The sequence below is a fragment of the Columba livia genome, chromosome Z, assembly GCF_036013475.1.
Source record: "Columba livia isolate bColLiv1 breed racing homer chromosome Z, bColLiv1.pat.W.v2, whole genome shotgun sequence".
Lineage (NCBI taxonomy): Eukaryota > Metazoa > Chordata > Aves > Columbiformes > Columbidae > Columba > Columba livia.
Genome location: NC_088642.1, coordinates 37635783 through 37659606, shown reverse-complemented (window position 1 = coordinate 37659606; position 23824 = coordinate 37635783). Strand labels below are relative to the sequence as shown.

Genomic DNA, 23824 nt, shown 5'->3' with positions numbered 1-23824 from the left:
AGGACATTCTAGCTCGAAGGCTGATGGTAAGATGTCCAATTTGCCTCCTGACTTCGAGAACCTGAGATATGTAAATATTTTGCTATATGGCCAAGGTAAGATTAAAAGGATGGTTTGACAGAACATGAAATCATAAAATGCGAAAAGGAATAATTGCTTTGAAAAATTTTGACATCTGTGTCTGTCTCAGGACAAAGAAAATGTATTCTTTTTTTTTTCTTTATCTGGAATTGTCTATAAAATATTACTTTAAAAGTGGAAGTATTGATATGCAAGATTCTCACTATGTGCAGTCGGTGTTACAAGATCATAACCAAGGCATGGGCTGTCACAGCAATTGCTCTGACTATGCTAATGGAAGGTGTAGAAATAAGGACTATAATCACAAAAGACCAAGGTCAAGAAGTAAAAGGCAAACCAAAGGTAAGGCAGTAGCATGCCCAGCACCCAGTTCAGCTGCCAGTAATCCTGCCAGTCGAGTACTGCAAAAGCTGAAGGCAGATCTGTGCAGCAGTCATGACTGGTCAGCTGAGAGCCCAAACAGGGGCTGCTGCACGTATGGTCCTGGTGCAAAGCAGCACACTGAGTTATGCAGTAACAGTAGAACTAGCATGATTACCTACCAGTCGTTTAGGTTTAATGACCAGCCTTCATTTGTTACACAATCTGGTCAGGTTAGCAAGATGTAGGAGACTGGCTTCTGCCAGAATGCTGTCTGCCATTTAACAGTCCAGGCAGCGCATAATTGCAACTGACAGTAAGTTTATTCATAGTAGTTATTATTTTCTGCCAGAGTGAGATTCTAGGTATGCCTCCAGGAAGACTGAAAACCCGATGAAGGGTTTTACATTACCTGGACAGAAGTCATTTTTTTATGTATTGTCAAGTGGCTGCTGTGCTGTAAGCCTGCTGATATTTTGATCAATAGTGCACTCTTGACACTTCAGTCTTTTGAGCTGTAAGATGCAAGATCTCTTTGAGTACTAAAGATCAGTCTTTCCTACTCTGCTTTACAGTGTAACATAACATAACTACTTAGCACACATCTCTGCAAAATACGTCTTATTTTTGACTCCTAGAAAGCACCATGTTATAATGAAAATAAATGTCCAAGTTCAAACAAGAAAGTGCATAGAGCTATCGTTTTGAGAAGAAGGTGGAGAAACTATTTTGGAGAAAATAAGCTGTCTATATTCATGAAACGACCACTTCTGAATGACATCTACTCAAATTCCTTTTTTCACTGTATCCAGAGAGGTTTCCAAACATTTAACTCTTACTCTCAACATCATTTGCATTTACAGCTTTAAGATTCTCTCTCACAGGCACCATTTTAAGGACATCTCTCAGTGCAGATCAGATCACTGTCTGCTATTAATAATAGGAAGGTAATAGGGTTCCAATTTAACATCTCATTGATGAATAACTAAAATAGTATATGTCAACAGGAATATTCAGGATGGTATTTTTGCTCCTTATTCACGGTAAATCTGGCGCATTTAATTTTTCTTCAGCTGGCATAGACCGTATTCTGCACTACCTCTGGGCTTCTCTGCCCCACATTTCAACAAAAAGTCCATACTGTTGCTGATACAATATGTGCATAGCAATATTTTAAGGAAATAGAAGATTTTTTGTAAAGCACATAACAGAAGAAAAGTGAGGTGGAGCAGGCATCTTTCCCAGAAAGCAGTGCTCAGATTTGACAGACAGGCTTTCAATCACTCTTTGCCCTATGAAGCAGAATTAAAACACTGGACCAGTGAAGTTTCTGCTGTGGGAATAGCTGTATTGTCAGCTTGCTTGGTGAGAACTCTTTAAGCTGTGATATCATTCTTTGTCTGCTTAGGCACTGCATAAATGCAAATATACTAACAGAACTCTTATTTAGTTTGAAGAAAGGGTTTATATTCACTGGTCAATGCACAAGAATTATGTAGAGAACTGTGTGCATAGAGACAGATTGTGCTAAAAGAAGCCAAGTATCATTGATAAATATTTGTAGCAATGACCAGGCCAACGGTAACACTAGGAAATATGATTTGGATTACATAGTCTTTAATTCTGCTGAGACTCCAACCAAGTGTGCCAACTGTGATGGGTAAATAGTTTGTTTCATTAGTTTGGTTTTAACCACAGACAAACTGTAAGATTACACATTTTAAATAATTCAGTGCAGAAATGCAACATAATCATGACATTTAGTCTTACTGAGCAAAAATGGGTCCAGACTTATTGTCATGCAGAAAAAAAACACATAGTAATTATAGAATAATTATTTTAAATAACTACTGAATAACTAATAACTACTGAATCTTATCTATTCAGATTTCATTTTTCAACTTGTTGATATTACCTAAAATATCTCCCTTCTGCTACACTTCTCATTATCAACATTAAAAAAAAAAACTGTAAAGCTGTTCTAAACTATATCCAAATGTACAGCTTTCTAATTGCCAGTTATTGCAGTGTACATTCTTTTTCTATATCTTATCTTTGCTAACATTTACAAATAGATATATTTAAATATTTCTAGATGCTAACACTTACAAATAGATATATTTAAATATTTCTAGATGCATGTGAAATTCTTTGTGTAACTGAAGAATAATTTATTTTACAAGACTAAAACCAGATCTGTCCCTGAATGGTTCTTAAATGAAAAATAATGTTTCAGTTAGAAAATAGTACAAGAGTAACATGACCTCTGCTTTATTTCTCTAGGTTTTGAATCACATCAAAGCCTTCCATTATGAAAAAGAAATCAAGCAGAGAAGATGATGGAATCTACTAACTTCCATTTATTCACAAGGAATGTACAACCATTTTTCAGAACTTGAGAGTAATCAATTGAAAATTGCTTTTGTCACAGCTCTATTCCACCTGTAGTCAAATCTGGCTCAAAGGTTTTATAATTGTTTTTTTTTTTCTTCCTTTGAAGAAAGACTAATATTTTGGTGTCTGTTTATTCATTTCTGTACTAAAAGGATCCTAAGTAAGGCAGCATGAGGCTCTGCATAGACTTACAAATGCTACTTGAGGCTGTGTTCTTTTCTGTTACTATTGTTCAGCTGTTTCTTTTTAATAGAAAGAGTTTAATAGCTTACTTCAATCAACAAATTAAAGGTGACTGTTCCATGCACCCAATTCTGTTAATGTTTTATCTAGCCCCTGACAACAGGTAGCAGTAATATAATTTCAGAATTTTACTCTTTTATAAACAGATCATTCTGAAAAGAGAAGTTTTTCCTAAGATTTCTCAGAGTTTGCCTTTTCATTGCAAATTGGATAGTTTCAAAACAAATATTGTACATCTCTTTTCAGATACCTGGCCTAGGGTAAAGGTTAGGAACTGCCCTTTCAGCTGCTAGGTGAAAAGAGAAATAATCTGTTTCTATTTCTGCTGTTAGAATTCTGTGTGGTTTTCAAATGTTTTGATTAATTAATTCCATAACTCAAGCTATTTTACTATAGACTATCTAGTTTCGCTTAGTTTCACTATGTTCTCTACTTTCTGATAGGTAGGCAGATGATTTCTAAACTGCACAAATGCAAAAAAACAGTGTAATCAGAAAAATTCTGTTCTCCAGTGTGATACTCAGCTTCCTTCAATGTATTGTGGATGCTTTCCAATATATTGTATTTCTTTCAAAGAAATAATAAAAGTTCAGAAAGGTAATACTGTGTTCATCCCATATGACAGTTTGAATTGAAAATTTACATTGGTGTTTTTATTTTGGCCCTGGAAAAGTTGCCGCAAAAGGCTTAACCTGCCTAGAGAGTATCTTAGCTCTGCAGAGACAGGAAACAACAGAAGAACAGAATTATTGATAGCTTTTCATTAGTCACTGGTAACCAAACAAAACCAGGATCCAGTAAAGAATTTCAGTCTTGCATGTTTAACTTTTACACACAATCCAGACACAGCCAAAATTCTGATCACTGCATCTCTGGGTTAAAACTGTAAATAAATGTATCTTTGTCTGCCAGTTAAACTGCATTATAATTAAAGGTCTTGTTTAATATTCAGTTAAAACACTATAAACCTATGCTGACTTGTGCCAGCACAAGTGTTTCTGCAATCAAAGTGACAGTTGTATTGAGGAACCCAGCTGGCTCAAAACAAATTATTTTTTACTTCCTTGGGTATCAGTTTCTTTGGCTGCCTGATTGCACTGACCGTGCACCATCATGATTTCTAATGCTGCAGCACAAGACAAGTGATGTGAATTCAGGAACGGGGCTAACAGTAAGCCTGACTCTGTTAGCACTCGTGACAACTTAGGTAAACTTAAACTGTACCATTAAAGGCCTGACTTCCCACTTTGTGTGAGCTGTGACTCAGTAAACTTTAATTATCACTCTTTTAAAATTATGTAAATGTGGAAAGGCTAGTCCTTAAATATCAGTTAATGTATTGGTTAACATTGGCACTTGTAGAAATAAAATACACAAAAAGACAGCAGGATGTCTTAAAAAACAGGGAAAGAGAATTGTTCTGTCAAGGAACATATTATCTAGCCAAAGATTTACTGCCTTAGCTTAACTGTGAAAGCAATTCTGGAATAAAGCTACACTTTCTCATCTAAGAAATTTTTTGAGGCAGTATCCACACAACCCTTTTCTGATGAAAATAAAAAGAGAAGTTCTTCCTGCTAGGTGATAAGAACTTCAAAATCATTAATTCATTATCATTCCAGCTTCACCACTATCTTTAGTCCCAAATTTAAAAAAGATTCAGCAATTGCCATAATTCACCCTCTGGAAGATTACTGCTATATTATTAAGTAAACAATAGTGGCAGATTTTTTGCAGTTTCTAAAAACATGAACTAATGTAACTCAATTTTCTACCTAAAGAGCAAGCAGTTAAGACCAAAGTTAAATTCCAAGATTGTTTCTAATTCTATGTATTATGAAATACATTAATAAGTGAATAGTCTGCTGTGTAATTTATATCTAATAAAACATGATAAGAAGAGAAAAAAGTCAATCATTTATGATGTCATTATGAGTCAGAAAATTACATTATCATATATATTAATCAAGTTACACATCCACTTTCTTGGCATTGAAGAATTTCATCAATGGGAAAGAGATGGGAGTTTTTAGTTTGTAAGGCATCTCTAAGTTGCACATTAAATACAAAGGAGTAGCCACAGTTTGTAATACACACAATTTTGGTGTAACTGGAAGCACAAAAATGCTCCGTGAAGTTTCATGATTCAGCCTCAGTGGTTTTGCTGTACAGTTCAAAAGCATAAGTATGAATACTCTTGTAATGGTTATCTGCATTTGCATCACAAACTATAAATCCCTTCCCAAATATTCTCATTCAAGCTTGTAAGTGGTATAAAACTTGTTGAAGGTACATTCTCTTCCTATTGGCACATAGTTAAATTATTTCTTATCCAGTTGACACACATCAAAGAAAAGCTTCATCTGAAGGGCAGCAAGAGTTTTTCAGGCTTCCTGAAAGCATAGTGGGCATGAACCACTAGAATCACTGCACCAACTAAAATTTTCTAGCATCTGTCTGATCTGAAGTCTTGTTTGCCAGTTACACTGAGCAGAGTCCTCAAGACCATTACCATACAAGACATATTATTGTATGAGCATACTGTCATTAAAGTACTAAGCAAGCTCCTAATAAAAATGCCTTAATTTATTTTTCTTCATGGAAAATTCTGAGCCCATACTTGATCATCTTTGATTTCTGTCATTAAGTGGTCTCACCTATTGTTGAGGTCCCAGTTTTTGTAGAGATCTTACACCTGATCTATATATACATACTTATATGCTCCTTTTCAGTTGTTACCACCAGTCTAAAGGACAAGCTTTTACATCTCCATTTTCTCTGTACCTTAAGCAAGCTTCACAATTTCTGCTATTGCCTTCTCACAATAAAACAAAGTTATGAAGCACAATATCAAGACAAACTCCTCAAAACTGATTTCCTTTCTGAAAAGCAGATCTTAGTCCTAATAATTACAAAGGAAAAGATTCATACCTGCAGCATGTGATTTTGATGAAGTGGCATTTGTCAACTTGAACAGTTTCCTTCTGTGATGGTAGGCATGAGCAGGCAAATTAAATCCAGCTGTTACAAATACAAGTATAAAAAGACATGTTGTGAATTTCTGTACATAGATCAGACATCTGTATTACTTGTTATCACCACAGAAAGTGTCAATTGAATCTTGTATCTTGTTGGCATTGGCAGCGTGGTCATGGAGCATGTGATTGTTTGTCATGTCATCAGCATGCCATGAAGAAAATGCTATAACCCCCTACTCAAGAAAAAGTCAATTCCCACTCCCCTCCCCACACCCTTCCTTTGCCTCTGGCAGATAGGAGACATGGAGATAATTTCCTTCCCATCATTCAAATATTTTTCCTCACAGCAGAAAGAAAGAGATGAAAGAGCTAAGGAGCTAACTAATTATTGACAGAAGAAATGCAACATCAGGAACAGAAAAGCCAAGATACAATGTCAAGATGTTATCATAACCACTTAGTGATTCCTGTTTAATGCCATTTGATAATGAGCTGTTTGAGGACTACTGGGATTGAGGACAGTTGCAGTACTTGATAGCATACATTTCTATTATGACTTGTTTCCAGTCTTCTATGCTGTGGTGGTGGAGGTCACTACACTTACTATTAAATCTTTACATGATGGAGAACAATATTTTATCAAAAATCTCAGCACTGTTCCTTACTTAATAAGGAAAAATAAAATTCTGTAATGAGAAGGCTAATATGTCCCCTCTCTTCTATAACTTTTAAAAGCACTCCCAAATATCAATCAAATTTTACAGAAGAACAATAACACGGATAACTATTCTATGATTCTATATTATTGTCTTACAGAACTAATAAAAAAGGGGAATCAGAACATGGACATCTGACTAACGGCCTTCTGATGGAGAAGTTTCAGGTGGCTTAACACCTATTTAAACACATACGGTTTCCTAGGTCTAATATATACCACCACTGCAGAAAATGGTGCTTGTCCTTTATTAAATTACAGCAAATCAAAGAGGCAGCAGCAAAATTATAGGAAATCAAGTGTTACTTGTTCTGCTGCCAACAGAACAGCCTCTCCTTCCTTCCTTCCTTCCTTCCTTCCTTCCTTACCTCCTTCTTTTCCTCCTTCCTCCCTTCCTTCCTTCCCCTTTTTACTTTCAAGCTAAAACTCTAAAATATTGTAACTTTGTAATTATAGGATACCATGTTACAAAATTCTTCCTTCATGCATTTTCCCCCACTGAAGTGGTGTGATCCTCACTAGAAATGTACAAATAGTGCTAAAACTTTTATTTGTTTTTCTTTTTGAATCAGGAAGTAGCAAAATAATGCAACAAAATATTGTGCCAACAATGTAGGTCATGTAGTGCAAGAGTCATATAAGCCTGTTACAATACATTACAGCATGTAAAAAACTCCTTAAAAAAAAAAAAAGTTAACACTTCAACATCCTACAGAGTTCTCTCACGGGGGTATTGCTGCCCAATGCCCCTTGGCAGGCTGTCTGTCTCCTTGCTGTCAAGGTTGGATATGTGGCAAGTCAGTCTAAACACAAAACCAGGCTGGTGGGAGGAAGTCGCAAGGTACTATATTTCTTCTCTTTTCCAATATTTAACAATACCCTCATATTGTAAATGCTATTTTTTTTCTGCATTATTTTTCTTTAAATGTCCACTGCTTTATGCAAACGCACACACGCATTTACCTCAAAGGTTTCTGTTGAGATTTCAACCATCTAAGCAATGTTATGGCTGCCACTATCTCCTTCAATGACAAAGAGCCAGGAAGAGCAACCAGGGACTGTAAAAAGCACTCCCGTTCTGCTGGGGGTGCCAGGGCAGGTGGAAGCAGGCTGTCCATCCCTTTGGTCAGCGTGATATTGCTAGCTTTGTTCAGTTAGAATTAATCTGTAGTACATTTGTGAAATACATGAGAGGGCAGCATAAAAGGTAGCTATTTCAGTTTTTTTTACAGAAATTTAAAGGGCAAAAAAGGATTAGCTTGCTCTGAAGAAAGGTAACTAGTGAAATGTGTACTCTTGTGATGTTTGTTACTTTTTGTCCATTTTTGGTTTGTGTTCTTTAAATAATGAATAGGCTTTTCACAGTTGGGCTGCCTACACAATATTTTGGTTACTTTTTACAGAACCTTACAGATTATAGACAGATTTTCACAACCTTTTTGCCTATAGTCAACTGCATCAACCAAGAGAAAAAGGGATCTCTCAAAAGGTGAAGTTGATTTGTAATATTATTTTCATGATGTACTTTCCAGCTGAATTGAAAAGAGATCAAAGGAAAAAATAAGAACTGGAATATAATGTGAAAACACACCATGTATTGTTCCTGCAGTTTTGAAGCTTTATTTTCCATAGGCAGCAAGCAACAATAGACATATGCAAATTTTGTTCCACATTGTCAACATTATTCCAAGAAAAGTAAATTCATAAATATATGCTGTGATGTAATTAGTTTGTATACCAAACATTAGAAACATCTGACATATTCTTAGAGCTGTTTGCATTTGAAGTTAGAGTGAACTATCTCTTCAAATAAGGATCTAGAACTTCCGTAGAAATGAAATTATTTTCTATCAAGGTGGGCCACAAAATAACACATTTCCATATACACACATACACTCTAAGGCATCTCTCCAAAGTATGGCAAAATATTCACTACTAAATGCACTTCTGGACCATCCTGGCTACTCAGGCAACTACTGTATAATGTGAGAGAGAGTCGTGGATATGATCAGCTTCTTTCTTATTGCATATGGTTCAAAACTTGTGGATTCAAAACATGTATAAGAGCATTACTGAGGTTCCATAATAACTAGTTTTTTACCCCAGGCAAAAGTTCAAAAAGAATGAAACATGTCTCTAATACATTTAATCTTTAAATGAATACAGATGACTGATATTTGACCCACTTTTTGTACTTTAGAGGCTAAATCAGATAGTCAGGATTATATTTTAAACAAATATATCACAGCAAAACACACAACAAGGTTGGTTTATGTTTATTTGTTACTAGATTTAAAATGATAAAACAATTTCTGAAGCAGATAGTACTAATTTTTCACTTGTAACTGGCCTTTTTCACAAGTATAACATTTGCTGCTATGATGAACAGTTTTGTTACTGTTTGCTTTTTAATATTCATTAATTATTAGTTAATTTAAAATCTAAACTGGTACTTCTGTGTGACTTCCTACAACATATTTGAGACATCGCTCTTTGCTTTGATGTTGCTAACACAGAACTTTATCTCCACCCATTAGCACCCTTTAAACAATGTTTTACTTAAGATCTGCAGTTCCCAGAATGGTTTCCCAGTTGTGGATAATTTAGAAAACAATCAGGATAACACTATATTCTTTCAGTAAATACTGCCTTCCTGTTATGCTTTCAGGAGGTGTTATTTAGTACATTTGGGATACCTGGAGGTGTAGTAAACTGACAAAACTTTTTTTTTTTTTTTTTTTTTAAAGTAAACCTAGTATTACATAATAGTTCTGATCACTATCATTCTAATCAACTGAATGATGCTGGGAGAGGGAGAGAGCCCCAAAACTTCTCTTCTACAATGTTCAGATTTTCTTTCTTTAGCTCAGCCTATCCTCTACTTTTAAAGCCAGTGCTGCATTGTTTACAATAAAAACTTCTCCCTCTTGTGTTCCATCTTTGCTTTGTGTTGAATACTGAAAAAAATCACCTTTTATTTTAATGAATATATGTATAGCAGACACATTATTAATTTTGTCTATTTTTTAGAGAATATCTGGATAATTAAATACATGACTGAGTACAAAAATAAGAAAGATATCCAGTAGTATTCAACAAAGAAAGGTGGCATTATATTGCTTTGTAGAAATGCAGACATTTTGTGTAATGACTAGATTCATCATGAGTGAACAGGATTGTCCTACAATAATTTTTTTTTTTGTTATTTAAAATTTTGATTTGACTGTTCCTTGTTACAGAGTGGCACATTATTATATAAGAACTTCAGTAAGCTTTCATGTGGGTTTACACACATTCAGCCAGATTTAATGACATATGTCTCGTCATGGCTTGTTTTCCAGTCTTTGAAGGTAACTTTTTGATTTTTGTCATGCCATGTTCATTAAATCGACATTTGTTGTGAAGCTACCTGTCTCCTAGAATCCATCTGTTTCAACTCAGCCCATCTATGATTAAGGCAGGACTGCTCAGTTCAAGGTTCTCCGGCAGAAAAGGGCTTTTTTAGAGTTAGTGGGCAAACTGCCCATTCATTAGGAAAAACAAACTCAGTGCTCAAGGGCAAATGTCCTTTATACAGGTTAAGACATATGGTTTATGAAAAAGTTTGGAAAAAGAGTGTCAGACAGCACTTTGTGATAGGGATCATATAGTTCTAATTTGACCTGTAAGAATAGTTAGCACTGTTGTTTGTAGACAAACAAAAAGCCTTCCATGGATTTGAGAGAAGAGTCGCAAATTTTAATGGATATGCATTTAGCATTGTTTTATTTTATGCTTTTGCAGTTCGGTGCAATCTATAACAGATTAATATAATGACTGAGTTTGCCTATTAGGATAACAGAAGTAATTGATTTTCAGCCTCTTCATTAACTTTCTGCATAGATACTGTTTCAGTATTCCAATTTTAACAAAGATGTACCACGTTACTTTTTCCTCTCTAAATAATATATTGTTAAATACAGACAGAAACGGTGAACATACATTTAAAACTATGCACTCTAAGAGCAACTGGAGGCTAATTCTGCATGTAAGGGAATAAAAGAAAACCACGGATATACAAGGACCTTACAAAAATCAAATTTCAGCAGCAATTCACTTCAGAATATACAAGAGGCTTTGTTAATTGCCTGATGGTCCACTCTGTTATATAGTGTTTCAAGAACTACACTAGGCCAAAGCAGTCATTCTAAACCCATCAGTGTTTAAACATCTGTCTCTTCATATATACACACACTAATGATTTACTTAAAATCCACACAATTCTGGTTCTTGATCTAATCAAGGGATCAAACACAGTATTTAAAAGTTATATACCAAAACGAAGCAAAGAAATTAAATGAAGGTGAAAGCAATGCCTTATCTTCCTTTATGAGTTACTAATATTTTAGAGAAGAATGAACTGACGGCTTTGAAAGTCTATTGATTTTTGCAGTCTGGCAAGATCTGGCAAGTACTGCTATATGATACTAATAGTAGGCAATGAGGCACTGCTAAACTGTCTCCTGCTTGGTTTTTCATTTGTATTTAAATAGAAGTGATTGATCTGACATTCAGAAAACATCAAATAAAAATAGCCTGGCAGGAATGTGAGGCCTTGTTGGTTTAAAAAAGGGAAAAGGGATGAGGAATGGGAAGGGAAACTAGAAAGGAAAGGGGAACAGAAAAGGGAAGGGGAAGTGGAAGGTGAGAGTGAACAGGAAGGGAGAAAGAAACAGAAAATGGTGTAATAATTCTGACTCAATCAAGGTACTCTCGAACAACTAATGGATTACATTTTTGTGCTGTTTTGACTGAAAATGGGTTAATTTTCTTTGTGCAGTTAGAAACCTTTCTTTTTCATAGCTACCATGCTCATCATTTAGACTTAGTCTGAGAATAAGCAGATAACACCCCAGCACAGAGCTAATATTTTCAATTGCTCCGGTCTGAGAGCCAAGGATGTTCTGAGTGCTCTGCCCACAGGTGTGAGGCATCAATGAAGGGAGGCATGGATGGGGCAGACATCCAGACTGATTGAGAGTATTCCATCCCATTACTGTCATGCTCCAGATTTAAGAGTGGGGTCTTCCAATTTCTCGCTCTCTTCTGCTCTCTCTCTGGGGTGCACAGAACAGCATAGTAATGTCAGGCCTCAAAACTCCTGGGTTTTATTCCAGATTCTGTACAAGATCTATCTGCATGTTTCCTCTGTTTTGCCTGACACTGAATGTCGTGCCCCTCCACTGCCATTCTTTCCCCTAAGCTGCTTTACCTCTTGCTAATCGCTTTCCCCGCTTCTCAGCCACTTTTCCATTCCTACACTAGCCCCCACATTTTTCATGGAAAAAGGAAGTAGTGATGCTAACACACACATCCTGACTTCAAGTCATAGGGGTGTATCTCAGCGACAGTCCTTAAGAAGAACACACACAGAGCAGTAAAAGATGTTTTCAGCATGTGTTTAGTTCTTAATGGCAACAAATACATCTTAAGTAGGTACCTCCCCAAGATAGATAGATAGATAGATAGTACACAGGTACTAGGCACGAACATTTTCAAACCTGAGCAGATTAAATCTATGAAAACTAGAAGGAGCTAAATGCTGTAATGGAGCAGTGTGGCAATCTGAATGGCAGGCCCATGACCAGCCTTAAGGCTGTGTCTCATTTCTACGAGCACATGCAGTGCTCTTCATGAAGCTTGCTACTTAGACGTAGAAAAGCCTGGCTCAAGCTTTGAGGCTTGACAGTGGCCGGCAAACGTGTACAATGCTGTTGGTGCAGCAATAGGACTCGTACGGAAAGGTGTGACGGGTCTTTGCCGAACAAGGTGGGGATACTGGAGCTCGTTCGGTGTCACACGGCACCCCACACTCCACCCCCCTCTCCCCGGCCGCCTTTCCCCGCTCAGCAGCGGCCCAGTAAGGGCGGCTGAGGCCCAAGACAGCCCTCTCGTTCTCCCTTACAGCTTCCTCGCTTCCCCCGGCGGAGGCTGCAACGCACCACACGCTGACGCAGCGCCGGCGGGCGCGGGGAAGCCGCGACGGGGCGCCTCCGAGCTGCTGCCGCGGGGCATCCGTCGCCGCGCCGACCGGTGCAAGACACCTCGTGGCCGGGCCCGCCTCACCGGGCGGAGGGGAGCGGGGGTTCCCCGCAGCACAGCGACCCCGCGGGTGAGAGGAAGCGGCGGCGGCCGCGGCTCCTCCCGGCGCCCGGGGGCGGCGCCAACCCCAACGGCAGCCGCGCGCTCAGCCCCGCGGCGCTGGGGCGGTGCGGGCCGGTGGGGGCGGTACCGCGCCCGTGACACGCGCGCGACACCGCCCACCCGCCTGGGCGCGCGGGGGCGGAGCGCCGCGCTCCGGCAGCGGCGGGGTCGGCGCTGGCAGGCGGGGGCTTCTCGGGCGCGGAGCGTGTGCGCGGCGGCCCGCGGTGTCTCGGCGGCGGCAGCGCTCTGTCCGCCGGGAGCGGGAAGAGGTGCCGGACTCAGGCGCCGCTTACCGGCAGCGAGAAGGAGCGGAGCGGCTGGTGAGACGGCCGGAGGAGGAGGAAGGGACGGCACGGGGTCGGCTCCGCAGCGCTGCCGCCGCCACTTCCCCGCTGGGCGCTCGTCTGCCCGGGAACCCGATCTGCTCCCGGAAACTCTCGGCTCGCCTCTCGCCGCGGAGGCAGGGTCTCGGCGGAGCCCTCTACCCCGGCGCAGTGCGGGGGCAACTTCTCGCACTTCTCCGGAGAAGACTTGGGGCTTCCCCACGCCGCAGGCGGCGGCACCTGGGGTCCTCGCTACCGGCCGCGGCGGGAAAACTTTCCCCTCCGATCGCGGGGCGGCGAGCGGGGCCCGGGAGCGCCGGCGCGGCGGGAGGAGCGCAGCGGCGCGGCCGGCCGGGCGGCCGCGGAAATGAAGCTGAGCCGGCAGTTCACGGTGTTCGGCAGCGCGGTCTTCTGCGTGGTGATCTTCTCTCTCTACCTGATGCTGGACCGCGGCCACTTCGACCACCCGAAAAGCCCCAGGCGGGAGGGCACCTTCCCCAAGGTGAGTGGGGCGGCGGCCGGGGCGCGGCGGGTGTGCGAGCTCCTGGGCCGCCGGGGCGAACGTGGAGGGGCGGACGGCCGTGCCGTCACGGAGCCCCCTCCCCTCTCCCCGCGGGGGCTGTCGGAGCGCCGAGGGGCGGTGGCGTGGTGCCGCGGCTGCCGGGCCGTTGTGGGGGGGGCCGAGCGGTGCCGCCTCTGGGCGGCGCTGCTGCTGGCCCGGCCCGGGGCTCGGGGCTGCTGGGGGGAGGCGAGCGCAGCCCACCCGCTGGGCCGGGGGCGGCGCGGAGGGGAGGCTCGTTGGGCGCTCGCACCGGGCGGGACGGGCTGGGGGCTGCGCTGCGGTTTCAGCAGCCCGCCGCCCAGCTCGGCAGCGGAAGGGGGAATGCAAACCTTACTCTGCACTGTGGAAATCCATGCTGAGGACGTGTGGGGACGCACAGGGGAAGCAGAGAAGTCGAGGGTAGACCTCAGCTATAGCATCAACAGGTAGGTTTGGAGAAGTGTTGACTTTAGGTTACTGCTTTTCTTTTTGCTAAGCCTTGCTTAGGAGCTAGTTCATACCTAACTGCTCGGCATGGCTAAAGGAAGCAGTTCTTCAGTTCCTCACTTTCCTGTGTTGTCTGTGTGGGAGAGAAATTTAAAAGCTGTGTATCGTGGTAGTGCTCTATTAAGGAATGTTTAACTATGAGAAGAAAAAGGTATTTCAGGGAGCCTATGGTATGCTGTGCAGAATGGCAGAATACTGCTGTGTATAAATAGCTTTGTTTTCTTGTAGTAGTAGACTAAAAAATTATACAAAGTAAAGTTATAGCTTATTTATGTACACTGTACTTACTTTTTAGGTAATAAAACAAAAGGATGTGTTTTTTAGTACAGCAGTGAGGCTTCAAGTGAGCAGAATAAGTCAAAAGGCTTATTTAAAAATTAATTATCTTGCTGATACAATCACTAATTTTTCATTTAATGTAAAGATAGTAGTTGATACCATTTTGTTAACGGTAAAGACAAAAACCTTGATTTAAATGTGAAGAAAGAGTTCAGATCTGTTCTGTGTTAATTCCTTCCCGCTAGAGTTCAGAGGTCAGCCACTTTTTTTTTTTTTTTGCAGGAACTAAGAGAAAGGGGAAGCAGTTTAGGAGAAGAAAGCAAAACAAAGCTGGCTACAACATCTGTGCCTGTTCAATATGTAATTCCAGCCAGAGATTAATGCTGTGTGTGACACTTGTAACAGTGAAGTACAAGTGCCACTTTGTTGATATTGTCAGTATCTTAAATGAGGAAATCACTTCATGTGCCTTAATAGCATGAGTTGAGTTTAATCCAGGTGAAGTACAGAACAAGAAAGCTTGTGTATGGGTGGTCTCTTTTTTTTTGGTTGTTGATGTTGTTTTTTTCATGTTAGGTTTTGGTTTGAAATACATGAGTAAATAGGGAAGATTTATTATAGCTGTTTGGTCTTCCATTGTCAGTGCCTTGCGGTTGAAATCCTGTCTGTGTCCTACAGTGTAATGCTAGTCTGCGGTATATTGTGGCTATCTCATTTGACTAAGGCCTTAGTACCTTAATCTGTTGTTACATCTCTTCATTCTGTGTGATCTAGTCAGCTAGAGACCAACATTTCTCTTTCCATCCTCTTCTCTCCCCTCGGTTTTCTAGAACTGTCTTGTCAGCGTTCACTCTTTTTACCTTTTCCATATCTGAATTTCTCAGAGGCTACTGACTCTCACTGAAAAATCCTAGGCCCATCATTGTTTTGTTCCTTTTGGAGAGTTACCTTTTCCTTTCTTACTTCTTTCTCGTTTGAGAAAGTTACAGATGAAGTTGATGTGATCTCGTAATTTCCTTTTGCTGCCCATAGGGCAGAAATTTTTCACTTTATTAAAACTGGGAAACCTCTAATACATAACAAATGCTTTCAAAGCCCTATAACGTCAGTTTAAAGTAAATGCAAAAGATGTAGAATGGACTAGAAGCCACCAAAAATATTTTAAAGGATCAGCTTTAGTCCTACCTCATCTGACAGAAAGTTGTTTGTGTTAGTGCAGTATTGCCAGAACTCAGTGTACTCTAAGTGAAACTATCTGCAGATGTGAAAACTTCAAACTGTTGTTGATTCTGAAAAGCTATGGCAGCAGTAAATGGTTTGTTTGAATATTTAAAAAGACAGTCTCTTTCCTGATGACAAAGGTCAAAATGTTTTTTTCTTAGAAAAAGGAATTGATTTTTTTTTCAGAAGTTATTGGATTGATTCACTTCATACCTCTTTCTTTTCTGACAATGTACTAATTTTTCAGTCTTGCCGCTTCTCTGTGCAGTTCTGGTAACAACGTGGGCCACCTTCTGTGTCTTAGAAGTTGCATATTGATTAGTTTCTTCTTTCTGACATACGTGGATTACACTAAGCTCAGAGGAGAGAAGAGGGTACCTCTGGAAGCGGTGCTCTGTTTAGCTTGTGAATATTTATCTAGGCTTCATATGTATTTTCTGCCAGGATTAGAATTGGAATTTTTCAGCTGGCAGTGCCTGTTAGTCTGCATTCACCTAAAGTGTTGTGATACCTAGTAGCAGTAGTAAAATAAACGTTTAGATTGTTGCTCCACGTTTTTCTTCCAGAAAGACTCAGTCTTGTGAACCTGTCTTCTTTCAGGCTTATCTGCGAGTCCGGTTAAGAGTTTTCCTTCTGGAGCTTGCTTTCCAGTTTGAGACTTTAGGTAGTTGTTCAAGGTTGCCAACAGAAATATCTTGCAGAAAAAAAATTTGGACAAGATTTCCTAGGATGGGTGAATATTCACAGACAGGTGCCTTTACGTACTTTCTAACCAAGTTCATGTAAATGCCTTTCACTGCTATGCTAAACGGCACCTGTGGTCAGGCTTGGGAATGCAGTGCTGACATTGTGTCCTTATAGGTGTTGGCTTTGGAAAAGCTGGCATCAGTAGTCAATTTTGCAGTGAATGTTATTCACACCTATCCATAGTAAGGTGGCAACTGTAATAGAACTTGAGCTAAAGTGATTTATAGCCTTGTCACCATTGGTGGTGCATTTAAATTGTAATATCAAAAGGTCTGCGTGTTGCCATAGTGCGTAAGTCCCTGTTAATTTGGGGAAGATTAGGTACCTATAATACATGGAGATCAAGACTTTTTGGCCTCTCCTCTGTAATTCCTGCATATATCTTTTTGGAACCTGCCTGGTTGTCAGATCTGTATTGTTCTTATGAAGGCCATATCACTAGTTCTGTATATCTGTCTGAGCCCATTCCTAGCCATAGGATGCTCCTGCGTCAAGATACGATGTGTCCTAGTGTCTTCTCTCAGGCTATGAACAATGCTAGAACATTGCACAGAGGTGAGCTCAAGGTGGAAAAATAGCCTTAGGTGCGTTTTTAGATCGTTATTGTAGCAGTTGTCGGTATAGATTGTTGTGTAAGAGTCTTCTAGCAGAATATAGTGGAAGAATGGTTGAGTATGTTGTTTTTGTCTGTAGTAACACAGAATTCTCTGAAAAATCTTGTGTGACTCCAGTGGAGAGAGGTTCAGAATGGTGGTTAGTCCCATGAAATTTCTTGTGGAGTGAGTGTCAGGTGCAAGTGATTTGTGAGCTAAATTGAGAACTACTAAATGAAAACTACATTCAAATCAAGTCTAAAGTGGATAAAGTCCATAAGCAGCTTATCTTGAAGAACGTGTGCTACTTTATACAGATGAATACAAAATACTGATAAGCCTATATTAATCTATTCTGTGTTTTGGACCCAAATTGAAAAAAAAAAATCATTAACCTAACATGGCTTGTTTTCTCAACTAACTTTACCTTGACTTAGAACAGATCCATAAAAGCCGTTCATTTGCAGAAGCTTGTGGAATATTTATTTTAATTCTAAATTTTGCTAGATTCACACCTAAGCATACATGGCACACATCAAAAATCCAATTAAAAAAAAAAAGTCAAGGATTCATTTGTAAGAGTATATTGCTTCAGAAATATGTGGCCTTTGTGTAGTCTTTACATGAAAGTTCATTTTAAGTTAATTTTATACCTGAGCAAGGCCAAGAAGCAATACAATGCAGCATCCTCTGTTACTACTGGATAGGTGATGCTTTGGACACCACCATTTTCCTCTAACCACTTTCACACAGCCTGCTTTGGCTTCTATGGGACATAACTCTCCACTTGTGCAAGGTTATTTCTGGAAATACATTTTTAAAACTCAAGTCTGCCACGGTTCTGGTTGATAACTGGAACAGCACCAAGTGTTTGCCCCTCTTTATCTTTGGCCTTTCCTTCAAACTGTATTAAAAGGCTAAGGATGAACACATAGCAACTTCCATCCTTACTGTTCTATTTTTTCTGAACAACTGTTCTTTGAATAAGATCTCTCTCTTCCCACCCACTGTGTTTTCTTCTCCAGCCCTGCCTGTTTAAAGCTTACTCAGATATTCTTCTGTGTTAACTGCTTTTGTGGGCTCACTACTTACATTGCATTGAATAGAGGTAATCAAGTACAGTTCCTTTAAAAGCAGCATGCTTCTTTTTTTTTGTTTCCAGTGTCCTTCCAGTAAAGTATTAAGTGACGTGGCTGTTGGTGGTACTGCTGAAGTTTCTGTTCTGGATTCATGCTTTCAAGACATCTACACAGTGTATCAATTACTTCTGTGCAGATAGAAGTAGAAAATTGGGACCAAATACATGGCAAAAACACTAGCAGTTCTCTGAATCAGTGTGTTGATCAAAGGCACGTTGTGAACTTTACTTTGGAGCACTGTTGAGGTAGTACTTCCGCTACCACAAGGAAGCACTACCTGCAGTCAGCCCTGAGTCTCGATTAGGTGGTTGAACTGCTGTGTATCAGCTCAAAATGGTAGTTACTATGTCCCAGTTCTGTGCATTCAAACCTCAGCTCTCTGCAGTGTTGACGAGTCTGTACACTTAATGTTTTGAAATAGCTCCTAACACAGTGTAAATGCCTTTTCCACCTAGAGTTTCGCTCAGTGCTTTGCTGTAGTGAAGGAGCTGAAATCAGTGGCTTACCTGGACAACAAATATACACATTTTGTTGCTGCATGTTCTTAATTATTAATGTATTTTTATGAGTTTGTTTGGGAACTTTCAGAACTTTGTTGTGTAACAAGGAATGAGACTTCTGTATGCAAAAATATTGGAAGCAGCATGATCAGGTATTTAGGAAATGTTTGTTTTACTCTAAAATGTGAACAGTGGCAATTAAGGTTGTACATAATTTTGAAGTTGTCATTTTCTGACTACTGCATGTTACAAAACTGTAGGCACAGTGACTTATTAGCATTCTTATGAGTTTGAGATCAGAGAAGACTGGATGTTGAGTGAAGAAATTCACGGAAAGAACCATGGTTTTCCTGGATTTGAAACATGTTGGCTTATTTAATAACCAACCAAACAAAACCCTAATAACAACACTTAGTAAGTTCACAGTCTGAAAGCCTTTGATTGTCACAGGAATGATCTTGTTTAGAAATAATGAAAATGTAGGATTTCTTCTGCTGAATTTATAGTATGTTGCAAAGGAGGAGGTGCCACCTGTGTGAACATAGTTACAGGCCAGTAACAGTTCTTCATACTTCCTGATTTTCACGGAGTGTATGTGTCTTCATTGCGTGCACATTTTCTGTAAAATTTTGGCTAAGCAGCAGTCAAGCAGATGATAGTAGCCTCCTTCAGTTACAGTCTTTAAATCTGGTGCAAAATATTGAGCAAAGTATATATTTCAGCAAGGTAGTAACACCCACCTATAAATGAGTATTTCTGCTACCTAGAGTTCATGCCTAATTTAAACTGCATAAACTAAATGGAGAAAGTTTCCTAGTTTGCTCTTTCTTGATGTTTTCTTTGTCTTACACATAATTTTACTAAGTTTTCACTTGTCCAAATAAACATGACTAAAATGCTCATACTCTTAATGCTATGTAAGCTGAACTTCAGTGTTGTTCTGTTAGCCATTTAAATAAAGATTCAGTATAGAAGAGGGAGGAGAATCAAAAAGGAAATGAACCTGAAACATATTAGACAGAGCAGTAGCGAACATTTTTCAGATTAATTGACTTTAAACAGGGAATATTTCTAGATTTGTTTCCATCTCACTTTAATTCTCCATGCCTTCAGATCACTGATTATGGTTTCACATCAGTCCCTAACAGCATGCCTTATTTTTATCTCTGTAAGTTACATGAAACTTGAGTCTAGCATAATAGTACACTAAACATTCCTGTTATTGCTGCCTCTAGTAAAACAGTATGTGGAAGTCCATCAGCTTCTTAGAATCTATTTGTCGGGCTGCTGCATCTTTGGAGTAGAACTTTCCCATTTTTTAAGAGAACAGACTATAGTTCCGTAGCTCAGTTAATTCAGAAGAATTCCAGTGTCTTTGTAAAGTGAGTTTGTTTTGAATGGTTTTTTGAAGGTAGGAAATCACTAACAAGGTTACTTATGTAATTTTCATAATCACAAATGCATATAAGCATTCTCAGATGAATAAAGACGTTAAATCTTGGCTTGTTCTTTTAACTGATGCATGTATGTTCGTTTTTTATTCCATGTCCTACCTTGCAATGTGAATACATGCTGAAACTGTGTTTGAATATTAAGCTTTGATGCTGCATCAGGTTGCATTTTTAACTTTTAGCTGCTTGCTTTTTCTGTACAGGAGGTGACTATTTAGTTGTACATTTATTATGTTCAGTTCACATACAGTGCTCTAGCACTGAACAGAAAATGCTTTCTGGTCTTACCATCTTGGTATGCTGGCATCTTATCAGAGGTTTACATCAAGATTTTGGTGAAGTTAGTGTATGATTTGTGAAGATGAACTTGGAAGGACTTATTGACGAGACTAGTGCAGAAAATTAAGATGACTGACATTCAGTTCTGCCGGAAAGTAAGACTTTGAATCCAATTTCCTCACCGCTTACTTCAGTGAATCTGTTTAGGCGACGATCTTGACTTGAATTCAACATCCCTCAGAGGAGTCTGTTCGTTGTGGTCCTCTGCTTTCTTCACCACAGCTCATTCGTGCACCAGAGACTCTTATGCAGGACACTGCCAGCTCCTTTGTGGTCTCCTGCTTGTTCATGTGGGTGAAAAGGAGAATGAACGGGCTTTGGCTGGTTTTGAACCAGGCACTTCGTGGTTGCTGGCTGAGCCTGGATACAAATAATCAAGTTCCAGCTGACCTAACCTCAGAGGTCTCTAATGTGGATTTCTCTGTCTGCCTGTTTACATTAATTTCCTCATCTGTGGGCCTGTCATACTCTCAGTTCAATTAGTTGAGTCTTATTCCTGATGAAATGATCATTAGTGGCCTGTTAAAAGTGACTGCATTTAGAGTAGCAGTGGATGTTCGCTGAGGAAATGAAAGTTACAACCAATATTCTTTCTGCAATGTACAATGTCTACATAGAAGAAACTGTCCACACTCCACTTCCCCAGAATAAAGCAGCTTTATCTTTCGTTGTTTTACTGGACTTCCCTCCTCGTGCTGTGTGGCAGTGTGCTCCTTTCTGGAGAGAGTCCTTGCTATGGATCAGACTGGTGTCAGAAGCAAACAGAGAAGGACAAGCAGAGAGCTGTGGGAAAACAGACTGCTTTGGAGTATTTGGGGCATGAAAACTGCTGAAGGGTTCAGACTGACTGAAGCATAAGGAACTATTCATGTAGCTGGTTCATGTGGTGGTAGCAGCAAGTTGCTCAGTGAAGCTGTCAGGTAGGGACAGTTTCTGTTCCAAAAGGGAGGAGAGTGGGCTGGTCTGTGCTATACATGGGAAGATTTTGTTGATTAAGTCCAACCCTGTGTAACTGTGGGGATGGTAAACAGTTGCGCTGCTCATGTGATACCATTCTACTAATGCAGCTGTACTTTCAGTACTGTTGGATTTGTTGGTACATATCACTTCTTGTAGAAATATTTGTTTTGCCACGGCTTAACAGCAGGGTTGCCTTTCTTGCTTTTTAGTAAAATCTTTATTTGCACACTCTTATCAATATATAAAGGCAGAAAAAATGAAAGAAAGAAGTTTACACCAAAGATATTATAAACTTGTTAACTGGTTGTATAGGCCAGGTGATTCACATAACTTTACATTGCATGTCTTTATGTTAAAACAAGTATGTAGATTAACAGAGCATCATTTAATATGATGTTCACTGAGGCTAAGGCATACTTATGCAGGCAGTGTGCCTCCAGTTTCTTGTGCAGCAAGGCAGGGCTCAAAGTCTTGGGTCAGGATTGAATCTTTTCTGAGCAGGCTTGGTGCTGTAAAGTTGGGAGGAGGTCTGCTGACACTTATGAATTGTACACCTAGGCACATTTTGCTATCCAGTATCTACAAAGCCATGTAGATTACGAAATTTCGGAGAGAATTGGTTACAGTAAAATTGGTGCCTCTCTGCTCAGATCAAAAAAATCACCCCCACTCTCTCCTAAATGTGTGGAAAATTTTCAAACTTATTTTAAAACAAAATACTACTAAGGTGTGTTTTTAGTAATGGAGGAGACCTGTGTGTTTTATTTTTTTGATTAGATCTATTTAATGCCCCTGTTTTACTAGCAAACCACTATCTGTTACTAGCAATCAATAAGATGACGCAGTTTTAGAGTAACTTTACTGTTTTGTGCTGTTTGGCCTTGACATTTGAAGTTCAGCAGTGTTAGTTGTCTGCCTACCTCTAAAAATGCTGAAACTGATTTTCATTTGTTTTCATATTTTAATACTATTGTCTCGAAGAGCTGCAATATTTTCCATGTTTAGCCCATATTTTCAAATAATTTTACTATTAAATACTATATCCTAGGCATTATTTAAAATTAGTAAGGAGAAAAGGAGCATATGTAATGAAAATACACCTAGCTTTTGCATAATTTGCATCCATGTGAAATTTTCAGCTTGAGATTGGATTCCTGACATTAACTATTTTCATACTGAATGAAAAGTGGCATCCATTTCTAGTTTAGCTCTCATGGCTGATGCATTTCACAACAGAAACTGAAAATATTTTTAAAATCTCAAGACTCGGCTGCTGCACAAGGTCTTAGTTATGTGTTCTTAACTGTAGCTTTTATTGCATGTTTTGCATTCAAGTTGAGTTAGTACATGGCATGTTTAAATGCTGTAGAAGAGAGGTGTGGTGCATCTCAAGGATTGTCTTTATTAATGTCCTCTGTTAAGTTCCGCAGTGAGGGTCTTCGTAAGTATTTATTTCTCTAAATAACAGAATATCTACCTTCAAAGTTGAAGTAATGTACTTCAACAGGGTTTTAAAAATCACTGCTCTTCAGATTCCTAGGAAGTCTTGAACCCTCCACCTTAATAAATTATTGCTTCAAGTATGTAAAAACAAATAAAGTCATTGTTGTTTGAAGATGTTCAGTGAACAAATTATGATTTCTTGTGACACAGGAAGCAGGTGACTTAATTTACAAAGCCAAGTGTTTTGTCCCATAATAAACATCAAAATGATAGAAGTTGCTTTTGTGGATATTTGAGGGCTTCAAGTATAATAAGTTAAATGAAAGGACCATTTTATAGATATAAAATTTGGAGGTTATGTCATATTTCAAGTTTATATCTGACCCCTAGAGGTTGGCAGTATATGCCAAAGGAAGGATTAGTCTAAACATCTATTTGGTGGTGTGTGCTGTTTTGTTTTGGTGGGGTTTTTTTGTTTGTTCTTAGCCAGTGCTGGAGAGACTATAATTGGCTATATGTTGTAAGGCAGATTGGTGGTGTAATCTGGGACTAGGTAGTTGACAGGCTATTGTTACGCAATATAAAACTCTTTTCTTGTAGGAAGAGGTGAAATATTTCTTGAACATATGTGAATGAGAATATAAATTTTAAACAATTGTCTGATTTTACAGTTGTAGAGGCAGCGCATACGTGGGTGGGATACGTGTGGACAGTGTTTCAGTTTTTGCACACTTCATAACTTGGAACTATAGTGAGGTGCAGTGAAGCAGACAATAATTTGTATAGATGGCAGCTACAGTTTAGCTTCTTAGGAATCTAAAGATCAG

The 23824-nt window shown here is 39.4% G+C and overlaps 2 protein-coding genes across 6 annotated transcripts in view; one reads left to right on the top strand and one right to left on the bottom strand.

Moving 5' to 3' along the window:
- The window catches only part of PJA2 (praja ring finger ubiquitin ligase 2), a 124366-nt gene extending 111290 nt beyond the window's left edge, over positions 1–13076 (bottom strand). For 3 of the 4 annotated variants that reach the window (XM_065046665.1, XM_065046658.1, XM_065046657.1), the window contains exons 1-2: positions 12716–13076; positions 6010–6099 (exon numbers count right to left, since the gene is read on the bottom strand). The gene's annotated coding sequence lies outside the window, so the exon portion shown is untranslated. The remainder of the gene's footprint in view (positions 1–6009; positions 6100–12715) is intronic. The other variant, XM_065046659.1, reaches the window with a different exon arrangement.
- A 56-nt stretch (positions 13077–13132) lies between these two features.
- The window catches only part of MAN2A1 (mannosidase alpha class 2A member 1), a 112245-nt gene continuing 101553 nt past the window's right edge, over positions 13133–23824 (top strand). The window contains exon 1 of one of the 2 annotated variants that reach the window (XM_065046649.1): positions 13133–13779. In XM_065046649.1, the coding sequence (XP_064902721.1) occupies positions 13645–13779 (135 nt within the window). In that variant the 5' untranslated portion in view covers positions 13133–13644. Of the gene's footprint in view, positions 13780–14104; positions 14265–23824 lie in introns of those variants that run through there. The other variant, XM_065046650.1, reaches the window with a different exon arrangement.